Source organism: Carcharhinus amblyrhynchos, chromosome 31, assembly GCF_965287045.1.
Source record: "Carcharhinus amblyrhynchos chromosome 31, sCarAmb.v2.hapA, whole genome shotgun sequence".
NCBI classification, from domain to species: Eukaryota; Metazoa; Chordata; class Chondrichthyes; order Carcharhiniformes; family Carcharhinidae; genus Carcharhinus; species Carcharhinus amblyrhynchos.
This window is the reverse complement of record NC_137354.1, coordinates 8,158,331-8,170,963: the sequence shown is the minus strand read 5'-3', so window position 1 is coordinate 8,170,963 and position 12,633 is coordinate 8,158,331. Positions and strand designations below refer to the sequence as shown.

The following is a 12,633-nucleotide window of genomic DNA, read 5'->3' as shown; positions in this document are numbered from 1 at the left end:
TCTGTGATATTCGCCTCTATGTGGTAGCGAGTTCCATATTCTCACCACTCCCTCGATAAAGAAATTTACTATTATTGAATAGTGAATTCACAACTGTATCTATTTATTTCTATCTTTGCGTTGTAGTCTGGTTTTAGATTGTCCCACATTTTTTTGACAGCTACCCAACCAAACTAGTTCACAGGTGGAGATGCCCGAGTCAGGTCTGGCTGATTTAATGCACTGTATTCCTGTCTGGCAATAGCATGATTGTCATCTTCACATTAGCCTCATTCCTTCCCCCGTTTGTGCAGAATCTTCCAATCCTACAAATCCATCAAAAACTCTGCAATTCCCCAATTCGCTCCTCATCCTCACCATTTTCATTACATCCCAGCTGGTGGGCTGCACCTTCAGCTGCCCAGGTCCTTGGCTCTGGAATTCTTTTCCCAAACTGCTCCAATTCTCACTCCTTCTTGAAGCCACTCCTCAAGCCCTATCTCTTTGACCAAGCTTCCTGTTCCAATTCTCCCTCTCGGTGTCAAATGTGTCTTTTAACAACTGTGCAGAGCGCGCTGGGACGTTAATCACAGAGCTTCACAGCTCAGTAAGAGGCCCTTTGGCCCATCAGGTCTGCACTGGCTATCAAGCATCAAGGGCTGCATGGTGGCACAATGGTTAGCACTGCTGCCTCACAGCAGCAGGGACCCAGGTTCAATTCCCACCTTGGGTGACTGTGCGGGGTCTGCACATTCTCCCCGTGTCTGTGTGGGTTTCCTCCGTTTGAAAGACGTGCTGGTTAGATGCACTGGCCATGCTAAATTCTCCCTCTGTGTACCCGAACAGGCGCCGGAGTGCGGCAACTAGGGGATTTTCACAGTAACTTCATTGCAGTGTTAATGTAAACCTACTTGTGACGCTAATGAATAAACTTTAAAACATTTTCCATCACTTGGCCCATAGCCTTGTGTGCGATGGCGTTCCAACTGCTCATCTAAATGTTTCTTTGTGAGGGTTCCCACCTCTGCTACCCTTCCAGGCAGCTCCAGATTCCCACCACCCTCTGGGCGAAAACGGTCTTCCTCAAACCCCCTACCTGAATGCAAGTGGTCTTTAAGAGAGTTGGTGGTGCAATCATTAAAAGCTCAGGAAGGCCGTATGTTCACCAAACTAACCTTCTTCCTAATAATTCAGGAAAAATGAGTATAGACACCGACGGGAATCAAACGTGAATGCAATTTTATAGTTTTTTTTTACCTTCGTCTGAGGTTGTTCCACCTTCAAATCCGGAGGATTGGCCAAGAGATCTCTGGCGAGGTCAATCGCAAGTCGACAGGCCTCGTTGTTGTAGCCGTGAGCATAAAGTGCCTCAGCGCAGGCAAACAATACCTAGAGAAAACAGAGCCCAGTTACACCCACAACAGGGAACCAAGAACCAGATGAAACCTGCCACCATAAGCAGAGATATCCCTGCTTCCTACTTTTTCTCATCATGGGATTTATTTTTTCATGGGAATGTGGGCATCACTGGTAAGGTCCAATATTTGTTGCCCATTCCTAGCTGCCCTTGAACTATATGGCTTGTTTGGCTTTGCAACGGCCTAATGGTATCATCGCTGAACTATTAATCCAGAAACTCAGCTGATGCTCTGGGGACTTGAGTTCAAATCCCACCACGGCAGATGGTGGAATTTGAATTCAATAAAAAATACCTGGAATTATGAATCTATTGAGGACCATGAAACCATTGTCAATTTTCGGAGAAACCCATCTGGTTCACTAATGTCCTCTAGAGAAGGAAATCTGCTGTCCTTACCTGGTCTGGCCTACCCTACATGTGACTCCAGAGTCACAGCAATGTGGTTGATTCTCAACTGCCCTCCAAGGGCAATTAGGGAAGGGCAATAAATGCTGTCCAGCCAGCGATACCCACGTCCCATGAATGAATAAAAAACGGTAGCAAGGGATTGAGACTAGCAAAAGTTACCTAATGCCTGAGAATTTCACACTTATGGGTGGTACAGTGATTAGCACTACTGCCTCAAGCTTAGGGATCTGCGTTCGATTCTCGGCTCGAGTCCCTCTCTGTGCATAGCTTGCATGTTCTCCCTGTGTTTGCTTGGGTTTCCTTCAGGTGCTCCGGTTTTCTCCCACAGTCCAAAGATGTGCGGGTTAGGTGTACTGGCCATGCTAAGTTGCCCCTTAGTGTCCCAGGATGCATAGGTTAGAGGGATTAGTGGGGTAAACATGCGGGGTTACGGGGATATGACCTAGGGGAGATTGTTGTTGGTGCAGACTCAATAGGCTGAATGGCCTCTTGGACTGTATGGATTCAATGATTTTGTGAGCATTTCAGAGAGCAGTTAAAAGCCAATCGCATTGGTTTGGTCTGGAATCACACATAGGCCAGACCAGGTAAGGATGGTGGATTTCCTTCCCTAAAGGGACATTAGTGAACCAGATGGGTTTTTGTGACAATGGTTGCCAGATTTTTATTGAATTTACATTTCACCATCTGCCATGGCGGGATTCGATACTGGGTCCCCAGGGCATTACCCTGCATCTCTGGATTAATAGTCCGGTGACAAGAACACTAAGCCACCACCTCCCCACGTGCAAAGGATGGGAACTTTCACCCGGCCTGTATGGTCTCATTTGGAATCCAGATCCAGAAGGGATGAGGATCATTCCCACTTCTCCCAGAATTGATTATTCAAGCATCCCAACACCTGAGCTTCACCCACATTGGGAATTACTGCAAGCGGGATGCAGGAGGAAGATTCTTGATTCACCTTCAAGGTTATCGCCTGGGGGCTGGTACTCACTTGTTTCATGCCCTCCAACCCAGGTTACTGGTCTAAGACTGCATCTCAAATGTACAAAAAGCCCGTGGGGATTGAAAGGAAAGTCTATAATTGCTGGAAATCTGAAATTATACAGGTATTTCTAGAAACATGGGGTAGGTCAGTCAACCTCTGAACTCTTTCACACCTAAACAGAAATCTGTCTTTTGTTCTCAAGGTTGTTATATAAAATCTAACAGTGCACAAAGAGGTCATTTGGCCCATCCAGACAGCACCAACCACAATCCCACCCAGACCCTATCCCCATAACTCCAAGCATTTACCCTAGCTAGTACCCTGACACCAAAGGGCAATTTAGCATGGTCAATGCACCTAACCCACACATCCTTGGACTGTGGGAGGGAACCGGAGCACGCGGAGGAAACCCATGCAGACACAGGGAGAATATGCAAACTCCACACAGACAGTGGCCCAAGCCGGGAATTGAACCTGGTTCCTGGCGCTGTGAGGCAGCAGTGCTAACCACTGTGCCGCTACTGGCCACTGGTTACCTGACTGAAAAACTTTTGTAAGTGTTTTCAGGATATGCTTGGCTTTGGTCCATCCTACTTTCCTCTGGATTGACACCAGGCTGCATTCTTAAACTGCTGCAATCTACCTGAGAAACTCACCTCCAACTGAGTAACCTCCCTGACTCACGCTGGCAAAGAATGAGGGAGAATAACAGTGCGGAGATTGAAGTGCGAGTGGGCCAGATTGAAGTGGAGTGGCAGCTTCAGTTCCCTGAAGGACATTTGTGAACGAGTTGAGGCTTTTGTTTTAAAAACGAAAGAACAACATTTGGGGGAAATTTCTGTTCTGATTAAGTTCTTGTTTCATAGTTTGCCACAATGGAATTTGAACTCACGATCTCAACTCAACTAATTCTCTGCCAGGACCACGACATAACTGTTTTGGCAAAAGTTAACGATTTATTAAGAAAACGAAGTGTTTACCTCCATCCTATTCTCCTGCTCAAGGGGCTTCAGACCGGCAAAGATGTCCTGCTCCTCTTCGTTGCCGCCATCTTGTTTTTCTTCCTCTTTAGCCACTTCCTGTGGGTTAAGGTAGTAGACTTGGTAATCATCCTCACCCGTCACAGCGCCCTCGGCCATTTCCGGGCCGAGTGTTTTCGACAGGGAGTCCGTCTCCGCCAGAGCTTCCTGCTCGCCGTTGCTCATCTCCTCGGCCGGTTCGCCAGCCTGCCCCTTCGCCGTGGCGCCGTTCGCTTCGGGGTCAAAGCCCTCAACAAAGAAGCCTTCGCTCTCGTCCGGGTACAAGCCCTTGTAGCTATTGGCCGGGCCGTCGTCAAAGTCAAAGGTGTTGCAAGCCTCAGCGCCGAGGGCCAGATTGCTGTCATCCAGGCCGAGCTCCGCCAGGTCGGGCTCCAGTGAGCTGTCCTCGCTGCTGGTCCTCCTGTTCCCTGAATGTTTGCCGGCGGAGCCTTTCCCCTGAGGTAGTTTAGATTTGGTTGCGCTCGGCTTATAGACGGGCTTGTCGGCGTCAGTCGGCGCCCGGCTCAGGCTGGACCGCGAGGCGTCGGAGGTAGCTTTCCTTTTGGCCGCGCTCTCTTTTGGCCGGACGGCCATTTCTGGCGGGCTCCTGCCTTTGCCGACGGACGCCAGCTTCGCCCCGGTGGCCTCGGGCCCGTGGGTCTTTGGCGGCGCCACGCCGCTGGCCTCGCAGGCCGGATCGGCGCTCGGCGCCTCCCCACAGGCCTTGCTGCTCTTGTGCTGCATGGCCTTGGCCCAGCAGAAGCTGCTCTTCTTCTCGCTGCTGTTGTAGGTGATGCCTGGGATGGGGAAGGCCTCCTCCCAGCTGAAGTAGCAGGCCTCCACCGCGGGCTTGAAGCCCTGGAAGAGCTTATCCAACGACTTGCGATGCTGGCCTCTCTTCACAATTTCAATCACCTTCAGGTGCCACTGCCTGAGCTGCAAACAAAGCTCTTTCCTCCTGCAACGGCAAGAAAAAAACGTTCAGTCGGCGAGACAACGTGAAGAAAAGGTCGCCCGGCGCAAAGAAAGTTCTGCTACATCCGGTGAGGGTGCGCCAGATCCAGTTCACTTTGTTCTTTCATGATTTGAACAACGGATTATGAATTTTAAATGGATGCGCCAGGATTCTCCAACCTTGCCTGCGTTGGGATTCTCCAGTCCCGCTGCAGTGACTTGGCCGAGTGGCAAATTCTCCATTCTAGCCGGCAGCAATGCGAGACTGGAGAATTCCTACCTACGTTTGGATTTAAACAGCCCCAATCAATTCAACACTTGGAGTCTCCAACTTGGCCTTGATGCCTTTGCGTTGATACAATATCATGTTGGCGTGCGCAGAGAAGTCTACCAAGAATGGTAAAACTCTTCAGGCGCAAGGTGTGGATCTGCCCAATAACCTGCACTTCCACCTCAATCTGATCACAAACCCAGGAAAAGACCAGCCGTTCCATCAGGCCTGCCTCAAACTTGGAGCATCAGGACTATGTGACTCCCTTTCCCTTGCGACCACCTCTCCACACAGCCATGTTAACCAGTGCAATGCAGACGACACAAACAGCATCCTTTCCTCCATCTTAAATACTCAATCCATCCATACACAGTCACAGCGGTGCTTGCCATACAGAATCCCAACAGTGCAGGAGGAGGCAATGTGGCCCTTTGAGCCTGCACCGACAACAATACCCGTAACCCCACATGTTTACTCTGCTAATCCCCCTGACACTAAGGGGCAAGTTAGTATGGCCAATCCACCTAATCCGCACATCTTTGGAGGGTGGGAGGAAACTGGAGCAGCGGGAGGAATCCTACACAGACACAGGAAGAATGTGCAGACTCCACAGAGACAGTGACCCAAGCCGGGAATCGAACCCGGGTCCCAGGCGCTGTGAGGCAGCAGTGCTAACCACTGTGCCACCGTGCTCTGTTTATCTCTAGCTGTTCAAAATGGAGGCAGTTCTGGAATTTGAAGCAAGTCCTTTCATACTCCAGACTCTTTGGTACAACTGTGATCACACTTTGTGAAGCACTTTGGGGTCAACCGGGGGTTCATGGAAGGTGTCACATCAATAGAAATCTTTTTATTCAGACCCGAGAGATTTCGAGGACATCACAGCTCTGCTCTCTCTCTCCAATATTTTCAAACGGCAATGTCTATTATCCTTCTTTATTGGCACAAACCCACTCCATATAACAAAGATAGCAAATAAACAAAACTCAACAACCTTGCAACTTTAAACTCCACACTCAACATACCCGAAGAGTTTGAGATAACCAAATCTCTTCAGTTGTGTTTGGGTCCCGCACTAGGGGAAAGTAGGGATTACCTCGGTTTCTCCACGGCAACAGCAGCGTTGAATTACCTGTGAGGACTCATGGTGGGGTCCAGCACTGCCAACCTCCAGAGGGCCACCATCTCGTCACACATGCTGGCACACGCATGAGCTGCCACTTCCGACTGACCGTTACTGCGGCCTGTGTGACCACTGGCGCTGCTGTGTGAGGCAGAGGTCCGAACGCTGTACCACCACCCGATTATCTAAAAGGGATTGGGACAAAAATCATCAGATGAGCATAGAGGAATTTCAGTTTGCCACAGACATTGGACTTGAGCATTTCATCAATGCTAGGTTCTTAAATACCCATGGCTTTAACCTTACAGTTCAGAATCATAAAATCCCTACAGTACAGGAAGTCCGCTATTCGGCCCATTAAGTCTGTTCCGATCATAATCCTACCCAGAACCTATCTCCGTAACCCCACACATTTACCCTGCTAATCCCCTCGACACTAGGGTCAATTTAGCATGGCCAGTCAACCTAACCCACACATCTTACTAGTGTCACAAGTAAGGCTTACATTAACACTGTAATGAAGTTACTGTGAAAATCCCCTGGTCGCCACACTCTGGTGCCAGTTCGGGCACAGTGAGGGAGAATTTAGCACAGCCAATGCACCTAACCTGCATATCTTTGGACTGTGGGAGGAAACTGGAGCACCCGGAGGAAACCCACGCAGACACGGGGAGAACGTGCAGACTCTGCACAGACCTGAGGCTGGAATTGAGCCTGGGTCCCTGGCGCTCTGAGACAGCAGTGCCAACAACTGTGCCACCATGCAGCCTCCCCCACCCCCCCCAACAACTCTGTCCCTGCTCCAATTTCCACTGCAAAGTGAATGCCCGAGTGTGACCTTTCCTGACGCCCTCACCAACCGCAGGTAACCAGCATTTCCCAGATGGAAACCAAAGACAGCTGGAGGAATGGTGTTCACAGGAACCGAATGCCCCCACAGCCTTACCTGCTCATAGGTCAAACACTGGTCGGTGAGGATTTCGAGGAGGGGAGCTGCGTTGCTGTCACGGCGTTTGAACATCTCGCGGACAATAGATAAAAGGTTCCAGATGCCCTCAGGCTCTCGCCCGCGAAGGGGTCGTAGGAGACAAGCCCACTCTGCAGCAGCCGGTGGTTCCGTTGACGATAAGTACAAGGAGTTAACATCACTGCAGGGAGAGCAAAAACCGGACAGAGTGGTGAAGGCCGCACTCGGCATGCTTGGTTTCATTGCTCAGAACATTGAATACGGGTGTTGAGACGTCTTGTTGAAGTTGTACAAGACATTGGTAAGGTCACACTTGGAATACTGTGTGTAGTTCTGGTCACCCTATTATAGAAAGGATATTATTAAACAAGAAAGAGTGCAGGAAAGATTTACTAGGACGCTACCGGGACTTGGTGGATTGAGTTATAAGGAGAGGCTGGATAGACCGGGACATTTTTTTTCCCTGACACGTCAAAGGCTGAGGGGTGATCTTATAGAGGTCTATGAAATAATGTGGATAGTCAATATCTTTTCCCAAAGGTAGGGGAGTCTAAAACTAGAGGGCATAGGTTTAAGGTGAGAGGGGAGAGATACGAAAGAGTTCAGAGGGCAATTTTTTCACACACAGGGCAGTGAGTGTCTGGAACAAACTGTCTGAGGTAATAGTAGAGGTGGGTACAATTTTGTCTTGAAGTATTTAGGTAGTTACGTGGGTACAATGGGCATAGAGGGATATGGGCCAAATGTGGGCAATTGGAATTAGTTTGGGGATTTTTTTTTAAAAAGGGTGGCATGGACAAATTGAGACTCTATTAGAAACAGATTATATTGTTACAGGAAGGCGCTGGCCTAGTGGTATTATCACTAGACTATTAATCCAGAAACTCAGCTAATGTTCTGGGGACCCGGGTTCAAATCCCACCGTGGCAAATGGAATTTGAATTCAATATAAAAAAAAATTTGGAATTAAGAACCTACTGGTAACCATGAAACCATTGTCGGAAAAACCTATTTGGTTCACTAATGTCCTTTAGGGAAGGAAATCTGCTGTCCTTACCTGGTCTGGCCTACATGTGACTCCAGAAGCACAGCAATGTGGTTGACTCTCAACTGCCCTCCAAGGGCAACTACAGATGGGCAATAAATGCTGGCCAACCAGCGATGTCCATGAATGAATAAAAAATATGTTTCTATCTTAGATATTGCTCTTTGGGTTAAAGGGATCAAGGGAAATGGGGGGAGAAAGTGGGGGGAACCAGGATATTGAATTCAATGAATGGCAAAGCAGGCCCAAAGGGCTGAATGGCCTCCTCTTGCTACTACTTTCTATGTTTCTATATTAGTTTTAAAGTTTAGCTATTAGTGTCACAAGTAAGGCTTACATTCACACTGCAATGAAGTTACTGTGAAAATCCCCTGGTCGCCACCCTCCGGCGCCTGTTTGGGTACACTGAGGGAGAATTTAGCACAGACAACGCACCTGTCTTTTGGACTGTGGAAGGAAACCGGAGCAGCTGGAAGAAACCCACACAGGCACGAGGAGAACGTGCAAACTCCACGTCGGATTTTGACCCAGTGGCTATGAAGGAACGGCAGCATATTTCCAGGACAGGGTAGTGCGCGATTTGGTGGGGCACTTGCTGGCGGTGGTATCCCCATGTACCTGCTGCCCTTGTTTGTGGGAGCCACTGCTTATATGAGTTACTACACACCAGCCTGATACAACAGTTACAGCACTGTAACCTCGTGCACAGAAGGGCGCTGGCATCACCAACCATTTTATCCTCAAATGCTATTGAGAAAAGTTGGGTTCCATTAGATTAAGTTCATCAGATGAATATTAGATTGGATTAAATTAAGATTAAATTAGAGTGAGTTTTAGAATTGAGATGGGCTACATTAGCAGAAATAAATAAATAGACGTTGGAGAAAACTAATAGCTTCAATTTTTTTAATTAAACTGTGCTCAAAGGTATATTTCACTAGCAAAGCAATATTTCAACCGAAGGTCCATCTTAATGTTTTATTGCTGGAATATTAACATTGTACGTGAACTGAGAAGGTACAAACTGTACAGATCAGGGAAGCTAGCGATCCTCGGGCACGGCAGCAGGTATAATGGGTGTAGCTCTTTGGCTAAAGGGTCAGTCTGTCTTCGCGGAGTGTTAATCTTGCAAACAGAACTTATGGAGGTGATAAGTCCTGGGTAAGATGCTCTGTCACAGACTCATTAATCTGTGGAATTCCCTTCCACACAGAAAGCAGTGGAGGCTGGCTCACTGAACCTATTCAAGGCTGAGTTAAGAAAATTTTTTGACAAGGGATTCCAGCGTTATGGGGGACAAGAAAATGGAGTCACAGCCACAAACAGGTCAGCCCTGACCTCAACAAATGCCAGAACAGGCTTGAGGGGCTGAATGGCCTACTCCCACTCCTAGAATCATACGGTGCAGAAACAGGCCCTTCGGCCCACTATGTCGATGCCTGATAATAGTATATACCTTTTTTTTATTCATTCGTGGACACAGGCGTTGCTAGCTAGCCAGCATTTATTGCCCATCCATAGTTGCCCGAGGGCAGTTGAGAATCAACTACATTGCTGGGGCTCTGGGGGCCAAACCAAGTAAGGAGGGCAGATTTCCTTCCCTGAAGAACATTAGTGACAATTGACAATGGTTTCACGGTCATCAGTAGATTCTTAATTCCAGATTTATTTTTCATTGAATTCAAATTCCACCATCTGCTGTGGCAGGATTTGAACCTGGGTCCCCAGAACATTGGTTGAGTTTCTGGATTAATAGTCTAGCGATGTTACCACTAGGCCATCGCCTTCCAGCTCACTTGTGATGCTAACAGTTTATTTACTAGTGTCACAAGTAGGCTTGCATTAACACTGCACTGAAGTTACTGTGAAAATCCCCTAGTCACCATATGCTGGCGCCTGTTCGGGTACACTGAGGGAGAATTTAGCACGGCCAATGCACCTAACCAGCAACATCTTTCGGACTGTGGGAGGAAACCGGAGCACCTGGGGGAAACCCACGCAGATACAGGGAGAATTTGCAGACTCCGCACAGACAGTGACTCAAGCTGGGAATCGAACCCAGGTCCTTGCCGCTGTGAGGCAGCAGTGCTAACCACTGTGCCACAGCGTTGCCCTGGTGTAATCCTGGTTGTGATGCAGGAAGTGTGACAGCCACCTTAAACACAGCACGCTCCCACAAACAGCATCGTTTTAATGACCAGGCAATCTGTTCGTTTTTTTTGTGTGTGTGATGTTGACGGAAGGATAAATATTGGCTAGGACACCAGGGAGGGTCCCTCCTGGCCGCCTTCAAAGCAGTACGGCAAACGCTTTGCAAAGAGAGCGGAAAAGGCCTGGGTTTAACGTCGCAGCTGAAGGCTATGCTATACTGGGGACACACTGGAGCGTCAGCTTCAATTATCGTCTTCGAGCCTCCTGGTGGTGGGGGAGTGCGGCGGTACCCGAACCCACGGCTGCCTGACTCAGAGACGCAAATGCTACCCACTGGGCTGTAGCTGACACCGAGGGAACAAACGTGACCTACAGGAAAGCCAATGGAAGAAGGGATTGAGGAAAAAGGATTACCTGAACACGACAGGCGAGGGGCCACAGAACTTGTGGAGGGTTTTCTTGATGTTGTCACTAAGTGTGGATTCATCAAGGTACCAGGTGCTCTGGTCTGAAGCAGATGGTCCCGCGGTGGGATCTGTCAATAGCAATCAACTTTTTCAAATGAACTTAAGGTTTCCCACAGATAAAAGCTGGCAACAGAATTAGACAATTAAAAAACAAATACCTGTTCAGCCAACAGTACAAGATGTTACGTTACGATAGTTGCAGCACATTCGGCCCTTCCAGTCTGTGCTACTTGCAACAATTGACATCTCGCCCCATCGCCAAATCTTTCTATTCCTTTCACCCTCAAGGCTTAACCACCCCTTAAATGCAACTCCGCCGGAACTCCTCATAATGGTCAGATTTCAGCATTCAGGTAAAGAACTGCCCCGTGTGCCGGGCTGCGTAATACCCAAGGGCTTAAACACTGATGCTGGGTGTCTGCTCCAGATTAACATGCCTGACCTCCATCTGAGCAAAGAACAATGGGTATGGCAGCGATAAATTTCACTGGAAATATAGGAGGCGTGATCAGCACTAGGGAGTTTGTTGGGGTGAAAATCTATCGCAGTGTTTTGTGAACTCGCACATCAGTCAAAGCGATCTCGGTGGTTATAAATTTCGATTCCGAAAGGAGGAAGTTGGAGTGGGTTTTGTCTGAGTCATTCTTGCATTTGGTTTGGCAAAGTTCTCTATTTAGGTTCTTGTCTGTGGGATACGTAACGTTACGTTGTGGCAGTATAACACTCGAGATCATGCAAGAAGATAAAAACAAAGGGGATTAGAACCTCCAAAAAAACAGAACTTTACTTAAACATGGAGTGGCACGGTGATTAGCACTGCTGCCTCACAGTGCTGAGATCCGGGTTCAATTCCAGCCTTGGGTCACCGTCTGTGTGGAGTCTGCACGTTCTCCCCGTGTCTGTGTGGGTTTCCTCCGTGTGCTCCCGTTTCCTCCCACACTCCAAAGGTGTGCAGGTTAAGTGCATTGACTATGCTAAATTGCCCCTTAATACCTCATGATGTGTAGGTTAGGAGGATCAGAAGGATAAATCGGTGGGGTTATGAGGATAGGGCAGGAGGGTTGGGTGTGAGTATAATATGGATGAACATCATATGAGCCATGATTGAATGGCGGAGCAGACTCGATGGGTCGAATGGCCTAATTCTGCTCCGATGCCTCATGATCTAAGATGTTCTGAATGAGAGTTGGTGCTAACTCAATGGGCCAAATGGCCTCCTTTCACACTATAGGGATTCTATGATTTTCCTTTTCCCATGAAAGCTTTAATGGAGGGTCTATAACCTGCAGGAGACCTTTCTTGGCTCATGAAGGTTTATACATTGCAATTCTACAATTTCTTAACCTTGTTTCTTACTAGTTGCTGCAATTTAAGATGGCAAAGCCCCAGCCAGTGTTCAAATCTAGCATAGCAATGAGAACATTTAATATGGCACAGGAACTGCTGCAAGCACGGCAGTATTAGATTACGGTCACTAATCTACAGAGTCTAAACTGTGGATATCATCTTAATTACTTGCAAGGTGCGGATGAAAGCTCCCTTTGGGGTCTATCGTGACAATTGTATTATAAAGTCGCCTTGCTTCTACTGTATTGTTGCGTTTCCACTTGCTGCGGTAAGTTATTCAAACCCCATCCATTATTACTCCAGACGCAGCATTCTAATCTCATAAGACGTAGCTGTCCTATTTTACCTGCCCTCGTGGACTGCAGCAGGCTCCAATTGTTAATTAGCTCTCCAATTATCTTTCAAAACTGCAGCCAGAATAATTGAATTTCTTCCCCTCACCCAGAGGCTTTCCTCAAAATCTAGGGCCAGAATTCTGTCTGTTCCCCCAC

The 12,633-nt window shown here is 48.1% G+C and overlaps 1 protein-coding gene across 1 annotated transcript in view; it reads right to left on the bottom strand.

The window, feature by feature from the left end:
* Positions 1-12,633, bottom strand: part of zswim8 (zinc finger, SWIM-type containing 8) — a 159,121-nt gene that overhangs the window by 49,405 nt on the left and 97,083 nt on the right. Inside the window, exons 7-11 of the mRNA XM_080215897.1 lie at positions 10,743-10,863; positions 7,112-7,313; positions 6,175-6,350; positions 3,779-4,775; positions 1,237-1,368 (exon numbers count right to left, since the gene is read on the bottom strand). Coding sequence (XP_080072023.1) covers positions 1,237-1,368; positions 3,779-4,775; positions 6,175-6,350; positions 7,112-7,313; positions 10,743-10,863 — 1,628 coding nt within the window. The remainder of the gene's footprint in view (positions 1-1,236; positions 1,369-3,778; positions 4,776-6,174; positions 6,351-7,111; positions 7,314-10,742; positions 10,864-12,633) is intronic.